General features: G+C 39.4%; 2 protein-coding genes across 2 annotated transcripts in view; one reads left to right on the top strand and one right to left on the bottom strand.

Annotated features, from left to right (window-relative positions):
- Positions 1–15,318, bottom strand: part of LOC126213386 (zinc finger protein 493-like) — a 185,278-nt gene extending 169,960 nt beyond the window's left edge. Inside the window, exons 1-2 of the mRNA XM_049941091.1 lie at positions 15,153–15,318; positions 13,344–13,432 (exon numbers count right to left, since the gene is read on the bottom strand). Coding sequence (XP_049797048.1) covers positions 13,344–13,432; positions 15,153–15,216 — 153 coding nt within the window. The 5' untranslated portion in view covers positions 15,217–15,318. The remainder of the gene's footprint in view (positions 1–13,343; positions 13,433–15,152) is intronic.
- A 3,650-nt stretch (positions 15,319–18,968) lies between these two features.
- On the top strand, positions 18,969–20,081 carry LOC126213385 (uncharacterized). The gene is made up of 2 exons (XM_049941090.1): positions 18,969–19,628; positions 19,722–20,081. Exons 1-2 carry the CDS (start codon positions 19,023–19,025, stop codon positions 20,079–20,081), a joined length of 966 nt encoding a protein of 321 aa, XP_049797047.1. The 5' UTR covers positions 18,969–19,022.
- Positions 20,082–20,324: the final 243 nt, after the last annotated feature.

Here is a 20,324-nt window from a genome sequence, read left to right as displayed (position 1 = left end):
GATTTGACCACAAATCCTTATTACCAGCATACTTTGCTGACCAGGTGAACTGCAAGTTGAAGGTTGTGCTCATCTTTCACAAGGCTCAGACAAAGTCTGACTTGTCAGTACCATGGCTCAATTTTTTCTTTAACACTGCACAACCCAAGTCCCTGGAGTCTTCTCCAGTATCCCTTGTGGTAGCACATACAGTCAATTCTCTTGTCAACCTGTGGTCAATCAATGATTTGCTTCCAGAACACATCACCCTAGCAGTAACAGCACAATTGGAGCCAGGCTAGGCATAATACCAAAATTGCCTATCACAGGCTAGCCATCTGCTAGTATCGGGGGCTAAATGGTTCAGTGCAAAGGCTGAGGACAGACAGTTAGTCCAAAACCCTAATATTGCTCAAAAAGGGGATGTAGGGTTCACTAGCAAGCTGGCTCCTCAGTTCTTGGGACCCTGTGAGATTGTCAGGGTGGTAGGGCCACAAATCACCTGGTTTTGAATTTACGCACGATAAAGCGTCACGCATGCACATTACCCAGGTGAAGCAGATTCAGATGTAAAGGGGTCCTTAATAGTGGTGAAGGGGAATAATTGTTTGGTGGGGGAGGTTGAGCCATGGTGGGCTCCCTCTTTGAATTCCAGCCCCATCTGCCTGGCAGATGTCACTTCTCACAGCTCAAAGCTCATGGTGCTAGTCGGTATTGTGGAGCTACAATGGGTGGCAAGGAATGGCAATGGATCTTACGGACAGTTGGTGTCTAGAAGCTGGACTGGAGGATGAGTCATACAGGACTAGTAGGCAGCATGTGGTGTTTGGCCGAACTTTATATGCCACTATCATTATCACCATCACTATCACTACAATAAAACAATCTTCTTTTAATAATGGTTACTGCCATTCTCTGATCAGCTCCAACATAATGATCACCCATTTAAAAGCTGGTATGTCCACCTCTGGCACAGATAACAGCAGGGAGACATTGTGGCATAGAAGCAATGATTCCTTGGTAGATTACTGGAGGAAGTTGGCACCATATCGGTACACTCAGGTCACCTCATTCCCATAAATTCTGGAAGGGGGGATGATCTCTGATGTTATGTTAAATCACATCCCAGATGTGTTCGACAAGGTTCAGGGCTGGTGAGTTGGGTGGCCATCACATCAATTGGAGCTCACCACTGTGTTCCTCAAACCATTCTATCACACTCATGGCGTTGTGAAATGGTGCATTATTTTGATGAAAAATGACACTGCCATTGGGAAATACGATCGTCATGAAGGGTGGACCTAACACAAACCATTGACCTTGACACTGGTAGGGAGGCTTGCATGCCTCAGCGATACAGATAGCCATTCTGTAGGTGCAACCCCAATTGAGGGGTATCTGTTGAGGGGCCAGACAAAAGTGTGGTATCTGAAGGGGGCAGCAGTCTTTTCAGTAGTTGCAGGGGCAACAGTCAGGGTTAATGACTGATCTGGCCTTGTAACATTAGCCAAAGAGCCTTGCTGTGCTGGTACTGCAAATAGATGAAAGCAAGGGGAAACTACAGCTGTCATTTTTCCCGCGGGCATGGATCTTTACTGTGTGGCTAAATGATGATGGCGTCCTCTTGGGTAAAATATTCCAGAAGTAAAATAATCCCCCATTCAGATCTCTGGGCGGTGTAACTCAGGATGACGACATTATCAGGAGAAAGAAAACTGGCGTTCTACGGAGCATGGAATGTCAGATCCCTTAATCGGGTTGAGAGGTTAGAAAATTTAAAAATGTATATGGATAGATTAAAGCAAGATATAGTGGGAATTAGTGAAGTTCAATGGCAACAAGAACAAGACATAATTATACAGGATTATAAATACTAAATCAAATAGGGGTAATGGAGGAGTAGGTTTAATAATGAATAAAAAATAGGAATGGAGATGAACTACTACAAACAGCATAGTGAATGCATTATTGTAGCCAAGACAGACATGAAGACCCACGCCTACCACAGTAGTAGAAGTTTATATGCCAACCAGCTCCGCAGATTATAAAGAGATTGAAGAAATGTATGATGAGATAAAAGAAATTATTCAGATAGTGAAGGGAGACGAAAATTTAATAGTCATAGGGGAGCGGAATTCCATATTAGGAAAAGCAAGAGAAGGAAAAGTGGTAAATGAATACAGAATGTGGGAAAGGAACGAAAGAGGAAGCCATCTGATAGAATTTTGCACAGATCATCATACACTGTGTGTTCAAAAGTATCCGGACCCCCCAAACACACGTTTTTTTATACTGGGTGCATTGTGCTGCCACCTACTGTTGGGTACTCCATATCAGCGACATCAGTGGTCATTAGACATCTTGAGAGAGCAGAATGGGACACACTGTGGAACTCATGGACTTCGAATGTGGTCACTTGTATCATACGTCTGTACAAAGATTTCCACACTCCTAAACACCCCTAGGTACACTGTTTCCAATACGATAATGAAGTGGAAACGTGAAGGGACACATACAGCACAAAAGCATACAGCCTCATCTCGTCTCTTAACTGGCAGATACTGCCGACAGTTGAAGAGGGTCATAATGTGTAATAGGCGTCTATCCAGACCATCGAACAGGAATTCCAAACCGCATCAGGATCCACTCCAAGTACTATAACAGTTAGGTGAGAGGTGAGAAAACTTTGATTCCATGGTTGAGCAGCTGCTCACATGCCACACATCACGCCGGTAAATGCCAAATGACACCTTGCTTGGTGTAAGGAGCATAAACATTGGATAATTGAACAGTGGAAAACATTGTGTGGAGTGACAAATAATGGTACACAATGTGGCAATCTGACGGCAGGATGTGGGCATAGCGAATGCCTGGTGAATGTTATCTGCCAGCATGTGTAGTGCCAATAGCAAAATTCAGAGGTGGCGCTGTTATGTTGAGGTCGTGTTTTTCATGGAGAGGGGTTGCACCACTTGTTGTTTTGTGTGGCACTATCACAGCATCTTCTTGCTTCCCATTGTGGAAGAGCAATTCGGGGATGGTGATTGCACCTTTCAACACGACCTGTTCATGATACAGGTCATGTGGTGGAGTGATTACATGACAGTAACATCCCTGCAATGGACTGGCCTGCACAGAGTCCTGAACTGAAGCCTGTAAAACACCTTTGGGATGTTTTGGAATGCCGATTTCATGCCTCTCCTCAGTGCAGCACTCACTTGAAAAATGTGCTGCCATTCCCCAAGGAACCTTGCAGCACCTGACTGAACATATGACTGTGAGAGTGGAAGCTGTCATCAAAGCTACGGGTGGGACAACACCCTATTGAATTCCAGCATCACCAATGGAGGGCGTCATGAATTTTTAAGTCATTTTCAGCCAGGTGTCCAGTTACTTTTGATCTCTCAGTGTAGCTAACACTTGGTTTAAAAATAATGACAGAAGGTTGTACATGTGGAAGAGGCCTGTAGACACTGGAAGGATTCAGATAGGTTATATAATGGGAAGAAAGAGATTTAGGAACCAGGTTTTAAACTGCTAGACATTTCCAGGGGCAGATGTGGACTGGCCACAATTTATTGGTTGTGAACTGTATATTGAAACCGAAGGAACTGCAAAAAGCTAGAAATTTTAAGAGACGGGCTCTGGATCAACTAAAAGAATCATAGGCTGTAGAGTGTTTCAGAGAGCATTAGGGAAACACTGACAAGAACATGGGAAGTAGAAGAGAAAAGGGTAGCTTTGAGAGATGAAATAGTGAAGGCAGTAGAGTATCAAGTAGGTAAAATGAAGAGAGCTAGTAGAAATCCTTGGGTAACAGAAGAGATATTGCATTTAATTGATGAAAGGAGAAAATATAAAAATGCAGTAAATGAAGCAGGCAAAAAGGAATACAAACATCTCATGAACGAGATCGATAGGAAGTGTTAAATGGCTAAGTAGGGATGGCTACAGGACAAATTTGAGGATGTAGAGGCATATATGGCTAGGGGCAAGACAGATACTGCCTACAGGAAAACTGAAGGGATATTTGGAGGAAAGAGAACCACATGTAATAATATAAAGTGCTCAGATGCAAAACCAGTTCCAAGCAAAGAAGGCAAAAAAGTGAAAGTATATAGAGGGTCTATACAAGGACGATGTACTTGCGGGCAATATTATGGAAATGGAAGAGGGTGTAAATGAGGATGAAATGGGAGATATGATAATGCATGAAGAGTTTGACAGAGCACTGAAAGACCTTAGTTGAAACAAGGCCCTGGGAGTAGACAACATCCATTTGAACTAGCGATAGCCTTGGCAGAGCCAGCCTTGACAATACTCTACCATCTGGCAGGCAAGATGTACGAGACAGGCAAAATACCCTCAGACTTCAAGAAGAATATAATAACTGCCATCCCAAAGAAACCAAGTCTTGACAGGTGTGAAAATTACCAAACTATCAGTTTAATAAGTCACAGCTGCTAAATACCAACATGAATTCTTTGCAAACAAATGGAAAAACTGGTAGAAGCTGACCTCGGGGAAGATTAATTTGGATTCCGTAGAAATGTCGGAACACGTGAGGCAATACTGACCCTACGACTTATCTTAGAAACTAGATTAAGGAAAGGCAAACCTATGCTTCTAGCATTTGTAGACTTAGAGAAAGCATTTGACAATGTTGACTGGAATACTCTCTTTCAAATTATAAGGGTGGCAGTTGTCAAATACAGGAGTGAAAAGCTATTCACAATTTGTACAGAAACCAGATGGTAGTTATAAAAGTCGAGGAGTATGAAAGGGAAGCAGTGATTGAGGAGGTAGCGAGACAGGGTTTTAGCCTATCCCTGGTGTTGCTCAATCTGTATATTGATCAATAAATAAAGGAAACAAAAGAAAAATTATGAGAAGGAATTAAAATCCAGGGAGAAGAAATAAAAACTTTGAGGTTTGCTGATGACATTGTAATTCTGTCAGACAACAAAGGAGCTGGAAGAGCAGTTGGACAGAATGGACAGTGGCTTCAAAGGGGGTTGTAAGATGAACATCGCCGAAAGCCAAACAAGGATAATAGAATGTAGTCAAATTAAACCAGGTGATGCTGACGGAATTAGATTAGCAGGACATGTTTGGAGGCATCAAGAGAACATCAGTTTAGTATTGGAGGGAAGCACAGATACACTGAACAGATTCTGGAGGACAGTCAGAGTTGAAGAAGCTAGCACAGGATAGAGTAGCATGGAGAACTGCATCAAACCAGTCTCAGAACTGAAGATCACAACAACACCAGGGGTAGAAGAGGTTTACCACCAGTTTGCAATACTCCATTTCTGAGATAGCACCTCGCACAAGCTCCACTAGACCCGTGGGTAACCACATGGACATTTCCTGGAGTATAATGGAGGCCCCGCCAGTACAGCAGTCAAGGAGCTGTTCCCCTTGTGGACAATGGAAATGCACCCTCTCAAAGGCATGATGAAGGTATCGTGATTCATCAGACCATGCAGTGCTCTACCATTGCACCAAAATCCAGTGCCAATAGTTATATGCCTATTGCAGTTGTAGTTGACGATGTCATGGCGTTAACACTGGCACAATAGTGGGTCATCAGCTGCACAGACTTATTACGAGTGTATGGAGCTTTGTGCATTCAGACACACTTGTTCTCTGCCCAGCATTAATGTCTGATGTTTGCTGCCTGTCTTGTTTTACCATTCTGCCCAGCCTATGATGTCTGCAATCTGTCATGAGGGATGCTTGGACACCCCCATAATATCTGGACATGGTTTTAGCTTTGTATGGCCAAGTGTTGAAGACAACTGCCACAGCACTCCTCGACCACCCAACAAGCTGTGCAGCTTCGAAAATGCTCATGCCAAGCCTTCAGGCCATCAAAATCTGTTCTCGGCTACACTCAGTAGATTGTGTGCATTCCCCATTCTATACATGGACAGCATGCTCACTGATAATCCATGCACTGTACGTGTGTCTGACCAGCAGACAAGGCAAGGTGCTATTGCCTGGATGAGTTTATATTGATAGCAGATTGTTTGTCATAATGTTTTGGCTGATGTGTATATGGATTTAGTATTATGACTTCCAAATGGCTGCTGGTCAATGCCAAGGGAACCATTCTGCAACATTCAATGCATCAATTTATTACAAGGGTGTACCAGAAAATAATGCCTCCAAAATTTTTATTCTGCTGTATCAGCTGAAGTATTACTTGTCATGCATATTATTCTGTCGGTGTTCCCACTTTGCTGACAATATGCAGCACCTCCTGCTGTAGAGTTCTGAATTACTGTGTGTAACATGGGTGTGTGTTATTTAACGATGTCAGCAAGTGAGAAAACCCTCAGGAAACATAGCACAAATTCAAATAGTTCATCCACACATGGACCACCCTCTCTTTCAGCATGACAATGCCAGACCATACACAACTTTTTTTGCACCTGCAACAGTGACACCTTTGATTCATTATTATTGTTGATCTTCCATACTGACCTGCTTTGAGCCAATGAATTTTCAACTGTTCCCAAAACCTAAAGAACACCTTCAGGGACTTCACTTTGATAGCAATGAATTGGTGTGAGCAGGGGTGAGGCTGTGGGTTTGCCAACAATGTCAAACATTCTACAGTGACAGCACCAGCAGTCTGGTGTCTCACTGAGAGAAAGGTGTTCAGTACCAGTGTGACTGTCTGAAATAAATATATGAACATGAAGAATGAAGATGTAAAATGTTAATTATGTTTGTTTTAATTAAAATGCTTCAATAATTTTCAAATAAAATTTTTAGCCATTACTTTCCAGCAAGTCCTCGTGCCCAAAATGTACAACAAAAATTGAGTTTTAATTAATGTGGCAAAGAAGGTGTCTTTCAATTGATATAACATCTACAACATCAATTGATATAACATCTTAAGGTCATATGGAATTTCAGTCCATCAACTAACACAGCACACACTGTAAGGGAAGACTTCTTGTGGATGAAAGTTCCATTCTGGGCATCATTTGGATTTTTCGGTAAACATTAGGCTGTGCTACTGGTCAATTTGTTAACACATCCTTATTTGGCTTTCACATTTCTAGGCTTTGTCATCTCACACCCACACTGCCACCTTTCAACCTAGGCTAGGCCTTGAGCTGCACTATGTAGCAGTCTCTCACCGCAACCAATATTTAAAGGGGGCTAGCACCACATTTTAACCTTGTAGCCTTTGAATAGTTCTCAGCTTCAGGTCCAAGGTCAATGACTGTTCAAACTGCTTTTCATTCACACACAATGTGTTGTGCAAACTTATTCTACATGCCAAACCATAATTACATCAAGGGTCTAATCCAAAGCATGAACCACGTTGGGTCTACCCACTCTTTTACTGTATTTACTAGTATTTAGTATATTTACTCTCCTATCATTTTCTCACAATGATGGTATAGTATTACTGTTCAGATACTGTTCATCAATTGAATTGCAAGATGTTCACAAAGTTTATATAAACTATACTGAAGCTCTCACATATATTCAAATGCTAATGCTGCATTAATGCTATCACAGTACTTCTGCACTTGCACCCAAGATGGAAGTTGAAGCAGACTTTTTCAGCACAGACAGTACACAAGTAGTTTGCGTGATTGTGTCAGAACCCTCAATTCTGGTTTGCAGATTAAAAATACTAGTGGCACCTAGTGATTTTTGTTTGCCTGCTGACAACTGAATACCCCAAAAACAGTGACATGTATATGTAACATTATTTACACCACTAACTGCAACATTCTGGTAGTTTCACAAACAATGTGCGTAACTATGTGCAGCAAACACAGAAAGTGATTATGAACTAACCTGTGAATAATGTTTAACCCCATGGCTTCATCAAAACTTTGCTGCCGACATACAAATTCATTCTGCACCTACAGGCTGTGTAACAATTTATGCTTCCATGTGATATTTGTCTGAAATTTAAGTTTACTGCTGACAGTTCTACTTACACTTTGTTCACATATTCAGTCAACAATGTTAATAGTACTACAAAACGTACTTCACAGATTAGTGACCATGCTAATGTCACTACAAAATTATTTACAAATAATTTATTTTACATCATTAATAACTAAATTACAATTCTCACTCCATTCCATGATAAACTGCAATAGGGTCATTCCATGTCAGTCCAACCAGGGGCTCCAGCTCATAGTCTCAGATTTGACTGAAATTCAGTACACTAATTCTACCATGTGTGGAACACTTGTGTACAAAGTATTAGTTTCTCCTGTTAATTAGTTCCAGAATTATGACTTGTGAAAGAAGGTGGCATGACCCGGAAATTGCAACCCGCATCTGGTAATCTATCTTCAGGCCCAACTTCAGGTCTTAATAACTTTGGAACTATTCTCCACAGTCCAGTGAAATTTTTACAACCTAGTAACATCCACTTAGAGAACACACTATGAATCAAAACAACAACATATTTCTGAGGAAAAATAAAAAATTCCAAAATGTGATTAAAAAATGTAATACGTTAAAAGGTACATATTGTTGGTGCCCTCTATGCCAAATATAATGCACTCAAAAAGGGTAGAAATTTTTTTTGTGGTAAGCTTAATGTGGCAGAAACACACACAGTTCTCATCATGCCCATATCAGTCACAAAAACTGAGTTACATGCCCACAAAAATACAAAAATTTGAAAAATTACCTGAAGAACATGGATTTTTTTAAGTGTGGTAGCACAAAAGGGACAAGTTATATCCAAGCCAAATTTCACACACTGCATAAGTAGACCGTAATATAATATGTGGCAAAATTTCAATTTCTTATTGCAAGACACTTGTGTACAATGGAAGTTGACAGATGTATTTGGTGATGCGGCCATTGTTCCACAAATTAATTTTGTAAAGACATATCATAAACTGTTCTGCCTCTTCTTATCCTGTCCCACAACTGTTTAATCACTAAGCAACAACATATAGACAGATTAACACAACCTATCATTAATGTTTACTGCACCTTAACTGCTAAAAACCAGTCGATTGTGCTTTGAACAGAAGTTCTCCCTCACTTTAGCTACTGTACTCTGTACATTGAGTGGCAAATTGTACTGTCTTGCTGACACTGGTAGGAACTGGAACTGTCATAAGAATATGTTCAAAAGGAATCCAACACCTGTCTGCCAAACGTGGCCAATGAAATGATCTTGCTGGTCCTATGAAGTTCACAAATACATCACCTTCTGCTTCACAGTGCTGCAACACATCCTAAGCACCATTTGTCATCATAAACAGCAACAAAATAGCGACCTGGTTGTATGTTACTGCTTTTGCTTCTGAATCCTGAGTCAGACACACTGTGAAGACATGTTGTGCATGAACCTATAGTTATAACTGGACAGTATGCTCGTCTGCACATTGTCAGAGTCCGCTGGAGAGAAGTGATGATGGCTCCTCGTGCCTGCAACAGTTTTTAACATGTTCTAGTCTGCTTTTTAGCAACTCTGACTGATTTCACCTCATCTTTTGTAACATAGAATGACTGTATGCTAGAGATATTTTTCTGTACCCAGGTAAATAACTGAAGAGGTGTTAGAATGTGACCTCCTGTAGGGTGCTCAAGACTAGCTCGTGATGCCATGTGCTTAATGGTAGCACCAATACCATCACATATATTTTTACCATGACTTGTTGCAAAAAAAAATCCATTCTGCATGAATCTGAAAATCATGGTAATGCATGCATACATTTTTGAGATTTTTACAATTTTTGTACTGACTTGCTGTCCCACCTTTGAAGTATTTCACAAAATGTATGTGAGGCAGCTTGTTTTTCACATATGCCATGACAGTGGAATGTGGGCATGAACTGCAATGGCATCATGAATTAAACAGTCACTAAAAACACGCAGGTTCATGGCAGACACATCACCTGATTCACCTGTACAGTAAATTGCAAATGGCTGGAGAGTTGCTTGGCTGTTGTCCCAATGATATCCTTGGATGGCATCTGGAACTATAAATGCATAATTTTCAGAAAAGTCTAGTATTACTATAATTTCATCTTGTTTCAAATTATCCTTACAAAACTGGAGATAAGCCGATTGTGCTGTTGCTGTGAAGCTGTGTGGGGTCAGTTTGTCCATTTTTTGACAACACATTTCAACAAAATCTTCCACTGTACTTTGCTACGTTTCAAGACGTGTGATCAACGTGTGTCCATCATTTATAAGAAACAAGTTCATCGTCATCCATAAGGAGTTCACCATACAGTTTGTTATTCATGTGTTCTGCAAGATTTGCCTTACCAGGACAGTTTTCTCACCTGTCTATCATGCACTGGTAGGAACTGATGTCACACACTAGCAGCTTCATTGCACCTTTGAAATCCAGACCAGAATCCTTTATAGCAGCAAACATCAGCTTAGCAAAAAAATGGTTCAAATGGCTCTGAGCACTATGGGACTTAACTTCTGTGGTCATCAGTCCCCTAGAACTTAGAACTACTTAAACCTAACTAACCTAAGGACATCATACACATCCATGCCCGAGGCAGGATTCGAACCTGCGACCGTAGCGGTCACGCGGTTCCTGACTGAAGATCAGCTTAGCATTTTGGTGGGTATCACATACAAAAACATTGTGTGTGCCCCTTGCACTTACAAGCTCAATCCATTTTGGCCGAAAACTGAAAGAAGATGATAAACCTACTTCAGTATTGGGATACTTTTCCTTGAATTCTACACATAGTTCTGATATGTTGCACAGCAACAGTCTTTTTTGCATCTGTACACATACATTTCCCATTTTCGCTGTTACATAGTGTTTTTTTTTTTTTTCCCCCAGGCATTATTTGGCTATAGTCATAAAACTCCGACACTAGAACCTTTATTTCTGAACTCAACTGCTTACCCTGAGCCTGCTGAAGCTGTGGAAGCACTCCTTGGGTTGCTTTTATTTTCCTAGCTTGCTTTACCATATCTGTAGAAATGAATTCCTTTGCAGTGTAGTCAATAGACCAGCTGGAAGGTGCAAGGGTAAGAACAGCTACTTTTTTCTGGCGTGTGGATATGGCACATTTTTCTTTCAAATCATGCACAATTTTGTCCAAATCAGAGCACTTATGGCATGATTTCTGTTTGGTGCAGATAGTTCTTCCTCTTCCACCATTAGTGTGTCAGCTATTTTGTGTTTTAATTCCATTTGAGTTTTTTGTAGTTTTCTTCTACCTGTCTTTTCCAAACTTTGTGTGTCTTCATCAGAGACAAACCAAGAGCAGTCACTGAAGTATTTAATTGCTCATCCGCTGTGGTTGTAGGTGGCTGATACTCTGTCACTGTCATGTAAATTATCAGTATATTCTTCATTTTTTAGCAGTGTAACACACCTGGAACATAACTTTTGTTCTGGTTTCATGTTAAGTCCCATGCACTGATTCACTTTCAATACTGATTTTATATCAATTTCTCTGAGGCTACACTTCACTGTCTTCTTAAGAATCCAAAATGGATCACAACTTCTTTGTAGGAAAGAATACTAATCCAGAAACACTTTCATATTATGTTAACAAACACAAAAGTTTCCTGGAACTGCACTTCTTGTGCCCACAGGGTGTATCCTGGATCTCCATAGCAACAAATCTTGGTCCTACTCATCCAGATCATACAGTACAAAGTGAATGCCACATTTTGTTCGATATGTTGTTTTATGACATTCAGATGCTTGTGCTCTAACAATACCGCAACTTGTTTTAACAAAAGCACCATTAGTACACTCTTCTGCCTCCATACTGACTTTCCACAACAGTACTGACCAGTCTGAACTAGAATCTTAAAAATATGAGTAACCAGTAATTGTTGCATGTTTCCTTTGTTGTTCCTGCCTAACAATGACTCATTCTGTGCCTGAAAACTACCACTGTTTAACTTTGTTGCCTAATGGTTCCCAACAATTGCTGCAGCTTTATCTGAAACAAGCTGTCTGCATCATCACTATTACTCGCTAAATCATGTTAACAGAAACATAACCAAATACATCTCTCTCAACTTCTATTGTACACAAATGCCTTGCTATAACAAGTTGAAATTCTGCCACATACTATATTATGGTCTACTTATGCAGTGTTTGAAATTTGGCTTGGATATCACTTGTCCCTTTTGTGCTACCACACTTAAAAAAAAATCCATGTTTTTCAGGTAATTTTTCAAATTTTTGTATTTTCGTGGGCATGTAACACTGTTTGTATGACTGATATGGGCAAGATGAGTTCTGTGCATGTTCAGGCCACATTAAGCTTACCACAAAAAAATTTATACCCTTTTTAAGAGAATTATATTTGGCGTAGAGGGCACCTACAATATGTACCTTTTAAAGTACTACATTTTTTTTATCACATTTTAGAATTTTTTATTTTCCCTCAGAAATATGTTGTTGGTGTTTTGATTCATAGAGTGTGTTCTCTAAGTGGATGTTACTGGGTTGTAAAAATTTCACTGGGCTGTGGAGAATAGTTCCAAAGTTATTAAGACCTGAAGCTGGGTCTGAAGATAGATTGCCAGACGCGGGTTGCAATTTCCGGGTCATGCCACCTTCTTTCACAAGCCATAATTCTGGAACTAATTGGCAGGCGAATTTAAAATTTTGTACGAGTATTCCACACTTGGTAGCAATGGTGTGCTAAATTTCAGCCCAATCTGAGACTATCAGTTGGAACATTTTCTCAAATTGGTTGAACTGTCATGGAATGACCAAATAATAAAAACTAAGCCAGGTGGCGCAGTGGTTAGCACACTGGACTCTCATTCGGAAGGACGACGGTTCAATCCTGTGTCCGGCCATCCTGAATTAGGTTTTCTGTGACTCCTCTAAATCATTCCACGCAAATGCCACAATGGTTCCTTTGAAAGGGCACAGCCAATTTCCTTCCCTAATCCGATAACCTCACTGTTTGGTCTCCTCCCCCAAATAACCCCAACCCTACACTACAATAATGCATTAACTTCACCCACACCATTTATAAAGTTAATGGCACTGCTAACACTCAGTACAGTCATAGTTATTCTTAAGTTGTCATTTAAAAGAAGGATATCAGAGCAGAATATACCCACCCTATGGCAACACCTTTGTCAATATAATTGGGTTGTGCATTAAAAAAGTTTTCAATGTTTACTGAATATTAAATCAAAACTCCTCCTCAGTTCTATGTGAGGTTTAATACAAGGCTTATTTCAATGTACTGTGCAAAATGCTATATTTAAGACTGAAAGTTTATCAGTTTTTTAGTAAACAGAATTACTCATGTTTCCAGCAGTATGACATCAATTGTATGTATTCACGCACCATACTGCACACAGAAATTAATGAAACACTTAAGAAATACAAGTAAGCCACTTACCATGAAGCATAACTCAGTTTGTACTTCATCTGTTTCCTCTTTTTTAATCCACATAGTTGGCTCCTGGTCCATCGCTTCAGTTCTACAGTCTGAAAAAGAAAAGCAATCACATAACATCTGCTGTACTCAGTTTCCATTGTTACCATGAGGTATAGCTCAAAGGCAGTATTTTCACCCAGGAAACAGATTCAAAGTGGCTGAGGAAAAGAGTGTTCAGTGATATAAACTCACATTTCTCATGTCATGAAGAGTGAGAACAATCATACAATAACATGCACTGGAACCAGAATATTTACAGTTGCTACTGCTTCTTTGTAACACTGGCTTATGGATGCTGCCCTGAAGTGACAATTATGGAAGATGTGTATTTTTTTTGTGCATGCACTAACTTCAGTATTACTAACAATCAAAGCAGTCAATAGACTGCAGTGAAATTACTGAATAACTCCAAATATTTCATTCTACACTTCGTTCATTGTGTTACTTAATAACAGTCTGATAGGGGGATGATGAAAATCCAGACGTACAGATTGTTTGCTTATCATTGAATATGCATTTTCAACATAGGTATTTCCTTGAAACATTCTTCCTCTGTATTCATTCACGGATGTATACTCAATTTACAGTAAGCACCATTATTTTGGAATCTTCACATGCTATTAAAGAAAACCACATACCTGCACCGTAGATTGCACACTGCAATGTGGAATTCCTCATTTTTTATTACTATCAAGATTAAACATGGGTTAATTTTTTCTTACAAAACTGATCTACTGAAATGACTTTCTTCTACCTGTAAATATGACGAATGACCTAAGTTCTGGAGACATGTAATGCTTTATGTTAGACAAATTACAGTTAAGTTCATTTGTACCTCTTATTTCGCCAGTTCTTAAACATGGTTACAGAATTCTTACACAGAACTCCATTAAAACCCACACACTAGTATTTACACATGATTAGACGAATACTACCGACGAGTCATTCCATGTCAAATCAACACACTTTAAATAAAAATTTTACCTCGCCGTCTTAGATTTTGCTGAAAGTTGGTATACTTATAGTGGGTGCTGAAACTAAGAAAAATATCAAATTTCAATTTTTTATCTCAAACCATTCCTGAAATATGGTCATGTAAACTTTTCAAAAACTGGCCAAAAATGTGTGAATGGACTTTTTTTAAATTGCCCTAGGAGCTGCCCTAATTGAGCTAGAGAACTGGGGAAGGTGTCATTTTGCAGCATTTTTCATGCTCTTTCCAGTGATTAATTAGTATCTTGAAAAAGGTTATTAATTAGAAGCTATGTTTTGTTGTATATCCCTGGAAAGAGCATGCAAAATGACACCTTTCCCAGTTCTCTAGCTCAATTAGGGCAGCTCCTAGGAAAATTTTAAAGTCCGTTCACACATTTTTGGCTGGTTTTTGAAAAGTTTACATAGCCATATTTCAGGAATGGTTTGAGATAAAAAATTGAAATTTGGTACTTTTCTTAGTCTCAGTGCCCACTATAAGTATATCAACTTCAGCAAAATCTAAGAGGGTGAGGTAAAATAGGTGTGTTCATTTGACATGTAATGACTCACGTACGAATAATCAAAGCACAGTGTAAACTAACAAAATGCTACAGAATTACAGCATTTCCTTTCATGCGAACATACTCAAACCATCAAATGAGGAAGTAACTGTGGTCATCTGAAAAAATGCTTACGTTAGCCCTAAAATCTGGAGCCGCTTTATGACTACATCAGATCACAGCAAATTATCACAAACGTTATTACAGCTAATTAAGTCAACATAACTGTACTAACATAGTGATTGTTCGAACTTCACTGTCCGCCTTTCCTCGTCCGTCACGAAATGCATGGCAATCATTGCATAGACAAACTGCTCCTGACAACACGTCACAATCTCAGACGATTCTTTTATGAAGATACACGTAACGATTTTACCGGGCAGACCAAAACAGCAAGCACTAGTAACTCAGGTGTTTGATTGTTATGAACATAACCTGAAAAAATTACAACATTCACACACCCTCACCAAGCATACTATAGGTGATGTGATCACAATTAAATACAGGATAAAATAAAAAAAGAAGAAGACAGCAGCATCAAACATAGCTACCACAGCGTCTGCAACAGATATCAGCGAACTATTACACTCATCACACTGAACTATTATGGTAATAGAAATGAAGTACCGTGTGAATTTACTTCGGAAACAATTTCTTTTTCACTTATTCTTGTTTGCAGTTTATAAACGCTTGTAAATTACCTGGAGAATGTCACACACAAATTTCCGCAAAACCACGAGAGTGCAGCTGATTGCATGCACGAACGAGCAAATCCAAATATCTTGCAGCAAGATAAAGCACTGTGCCGTGGGCTGTGAGAGAAGCAGTACCGACGAACTACAAAGATAAAGTGCGAAAATTAAATTCCATAGGATATTCAATCCCTTTGGTAAATACGTATCGCTATTTTGGTACAACAACTATATAACATAAAACAGCTGTTATTGAAGGAATCCGTTTGAAAATTTCTTAGAATTTTAGATCTTCACTATACTGTATGGGAACACTGATCTGAACAGGGACATCACATGATTGTAATTTTCCTTTGCTACAGGGAGCACGCGAATCTACAGGGTGCTTGACAGTGAATCTTGTTGATTTTTCTTGTTTTCTGGTTAGAGTTATGAGCTCTAAACACTTCGTCAAGGTTTTCATTAAATCACATAACAAACGGACGCTGTTTTATGACATTCCCATCCGAAGAAGGAAGGAAAATCGTATTTAACGCCACATCGACATCAAGGTCATTAGAGACAGTGCACAAGCTCGGACTGTGTTAAGGATGGGGAAGGAAATCGGCTGTGCAATTTCAAATAAAAGATCCTGGCTTTTGCTTGGAGCCATTTAGGGAAGTCACGTGAAACCTAAATCTCTGTGGTCAGATACTGGTTTGAACCATCGTTCTTCCAATTACGAGTCCAGTGCGCTAACTACTGCACCACTTCACTCGGCCTTAGTAATCTGAATGGTTTCCTGTTCAAATCTTCTTTCGTAACAGCAACGTAACGAATCAGATGATACAGCCAACTGATAATCTTCTCACGGCTTGTTTGATGAACAATATAAGGTTAGTCACTCCCTTCTTGTCGCATATTCAGCAACAATATTCCAGTCAGTAGTCCAGTTCACTTTTACCAGCTTTTTTACAATTCTGTAGTGACTGCCAAAGGCAATGAGATACATTCCATTTCACTATGACGAATAAACATGAATTTTAAATCAATGAATTCTAGATCAGATTTTCCAGGTTGGATATTGTTAGATATTTCCTGAATAGCGGACGAGCTTGTTGCAGCAACAAATTTGTTTCGATTCTGCCCTGCACAGCAATTGCTAAAATGAGATGTACCATTGTTGGTAGAGACTTCAGCATCCATAGAAACAACTTGCTATCTCACATCTTCCTCGTTTTCCCTGTATTTCAGAGAACATGAAACAGTCTTCTTATTTTGACTTTATGGCATTGTCTGTAAAATTTAAAAAATTCAGTCGTTGCTTATAATACAAAGTATTGTTCATGGGAACAGTTGTTGTCAACAAAACTTGCTGGAAACAGAAGTTGCAGCTTACAATTCTTTCATATAAGGTTTGGGTCCACTCCATCTCTTGTACCTTCTCCTCTCGAGCCCTGTCTTTTTCTAAAAGCTGAGCATTATAATTAGGTGTAAATGCATCTATATTGACCCCAGGCCATGTATAGATGTCACTGATCTTTCTTGGGATGATGTAAACACAGACTATAATCCTCTGAAACTTTCTTCCTGTAAATACGGTCTGTATGATCAGATTTGTACAGGGATTACACGAGTGTGATATTAAGTGACAATCTTTGGATTTTTTTTTTTTCACAGTGAAAGTAGTAAGCCTGAGCCACTGAAAAACTTTCAGCTTGATTCCTCACACCATCCCAAAGTTCTGTTGAACTAAATTTTCTTAGATGATGGCCCCTCTGCCTTCTTCACTTGCGTTTTTGAATGCTCTTTTCTTCATTGTGTGTGTGTGTGTGTGTGTGTGTGTGTGTGTGTGTGTGTGTGTGTGTGTGTGTGTGTGCTTTTCTTAATTCATCGTCGCATGTTACACTATGGACAATGTTGAACGGACTCGTGGTGTGGCAGGCTTGTGTGACGTGTGTGGAACAAATTTTAATACAAGAAAAAGCTTGTACCGACATATGAGGGTGAAGCATCACAAGAATATTTATGTACATCCTAGGAAAGAAATATGCAATATTTGCGACAAGTTGGTAACAGATGTAAACAAACACATGAAGAGACTCAATTTCGCGTCTGGAAAGGTAGGAGGCAAGTTGGTTACCTCTCTGTCACCATATGAATGAATGCTGCGTGAATCTTAATGTAACACAATTGCAAGCAGATGGCTGGTTCATAGTCGAGCGTGCTATATTGGCGGAAATATGGAGATATCACCAGTGTGATATCGGGGGTGCGGTCTTTCCTCTAAATTTCTAAAGTAGTTTCATGAAGCACAAATAACTTATTTTAGATATTTAAGTAATGCAGGCCCTAGTTTCTCACCGCGGCTTCACTGTGTTATTCCACATCACTGAAGATTCTCCTTCATAATTGGCAGTATGAAACATGATGGATGAATAAGTGCATTAATTGTGCGTACACATTCTTTTCCCGTTGCAGTATGCTATTGAGATATTAAGCAAAAACCTGTGTTTTTTTTTAGATGGCATGTACCGAGTGCAATACATTTAGATGCCCTCGGAGGCAAGAACTGATACACCACACCATTTGGAGTGTGTTCACCAACAGAGAATGGAGTGCAAAGAAATGACATTTAATTCTGTGGAAGGTGAGGAAACAAAAGCATAGTTTATTATTTCTATTTGCCAGATAACTGATGATGTACATTGTTTGTATATGCAGTACTTTCCAGTGAGTTAATGATATGATTTAGTAATTATTAGTGTTCATGTTGGGTATCATTTATGTAAATATAGGTAAGAAAGTATCATAGGGTAATCAATGATTGGCATATATCTTCAGTGTATAACTTAAACAACTGTAAACTGTCGGACTTATTAAGGTGTTAATCTGGATTTGCCTCAGCATGCTACATGTTTCTAAATCTTAGTGGTGGTGGCAGGCTGATCTGTAGTGTAGCCCTAGGCTTAGTTTGGAATGTTGGTATAAAGCATTCTTACATTGATTGTATGTACATACCTCAACCATTTTCAGATTCTATGACACATGAGTAGGAGAGACTGTCTCCATTACCATTATTTCTCAGGCACCTTGCTTATAATAATTATTGGAGAGCTGCTAATATGTTTTGACCTTATTCAGTGTTATCTTGTGTATTTCAACTAAATTATTTCCTCAGAATAACACACAAATGCTGTACTTAAGTTTGTGTTTCTTATGCATTGTAATTTTATTTTCAGAGTTCTTTCTGTGGAAGGAACAGATGGAAGCTGAAGAGAAGGTTTCCTTCATAAGACCAAGGGGAAAACAGAAATGTGATTATTTTGTTTGCCACCGTTCTGGATATGCTGACAAAACAGCTTCAGGCGGAAGGTTAAGGGAACCTTCAATCAAAATTGGTGACACCTGCCCTGCCTGTTTGGTAGTCGAAAATGTGTCATCTAACATGGTTAATGTCAAGTTCTACAGGACACAGTCTCTCTGTGGGTAGCCTACATCTGACCACAGCTGACAGGGCAATGGTTGCTGAATTAATTGCACAAGGTGTTCCTGATACTACAATTTTGAAGAAAGTGAGAGAGAGCATTCAAGTTGGACTCTTCAGAAGAGTTCATCTTTTAAGCAAACAAGATATTAGAAATATTAGGAAAGAATACAAGCTGGACGATAGTAGTGCACACCAAGATGATGCAACTAGTGTTGATCTTTGGGTGAGACAACAAGAGTGCCTAGGGAAAGATTCCCCGGTGATTTATTACAAAGCCCAAGGCACTGAGGATAATGGAAACAAATTATCAGAAAGTGACTTTATGATAGCCCTTATGACTGAGTATCAGCAGAAAATGGCAAAAAAAGTTTTGATAGACAGCACACATGGCACTAATAGGTATAAATTTTATCTGAACACACTGTTGACCGTGGATGAATTTGGTGCTGGATGTCCAGTTTCTTATTGCCTCAGTACACATACTGACACAAGGTCCATGCGAGTTTTCTTTGAGCAGATTAAAAAATGTATTGGAAACATCAAAACAAAGGTAAGAAGACAGTTTCATTAGAGAATGTTTGATCCACTGCTTGCTGAAAATAACTATAGCATTAACATGTGTGTTTAATTTTTATTTTTATAGGTATTCATGTCTGATGACTGTGACAGCTACTGCAGTGCCTGGAGTGTAGTTATGGGCCATAGTGAACATAGGTTGTTATGTACCTGGTATGTTGATCGGGCATGGAGACGGAATATATGTGCAAAAGTAAATGGGAATGCAATGCTGAAGAGTACTGTATACAAAGCTCTGAAAACTTTGCACTTACAGACATATAGAGAGAAATTCTCAGAGCTGCTGATGGCTTTCTTACTTGGAGTGCAGAGGAGGAAGGAACTGAGGAGTTTGGCAAGTACTTTAAAGATAGATATTCATGGAATGCACATATGTGGGCATACAGCTACAGAATTGGACTTGGCCTTAATACAAATATGTTCTTAGAAGCAAACCATAAAACTCTTAAATACTCATACTTACTGAAGAAAATAAATAACAGAGTAGATAAATGTATCCAAGCCCTGTTGCACAGAACGAGGGACTCACTTTTTCAAAGATTAATAAGGCTTTGTAAGGGGACTCAGAGAACTACACGCAGTGCTGAAATAAGTAAAAGTCACAGAAGAGGTTGTGGTATCAATAAGGAACCTAACCCCTTGCCCATTGTCCTGTCCTGAGTGCAAGGTA

Source organism: Schistocerca nitens, chromosome 11 (genome assembly GCF_023898315.1).
Source record: "Schistocerca nitens isolate TAMUIC-IGC-003100 chromosome 11, iqSchNite1.1, whole genome shotgun sequence".
NCBI classification, from domain to species: Eukaryota; Metazoa; Arthropoda; class Insecta; order Orthoptera; family Acrididae; genus Schistocerca; species Schistocerca nitens.
Note: the sequence above shows the minus strand (reverse complement) of the source record. Positions and strands in the feature narration are given on the sequence as shown.

What these genes read in the sequence shown, in the direction of transcription:
- LOC126213385 (XM_049941090.1), top strand. Translation starts at nt 19,023, where the DNA reads ATGTGTCATCTAACATGGTTAATGTCAAGTTCTACAGGACACAGTCTC. An exon ending in TTGGAAACATCAAAACAAAG is followed by an intron (nt 19,629 to 19,721) that starts GTAAGAAGACAG and finishes TTATTTTTATAG; the next exon opens with GTATTCATGTCTGATGACTG.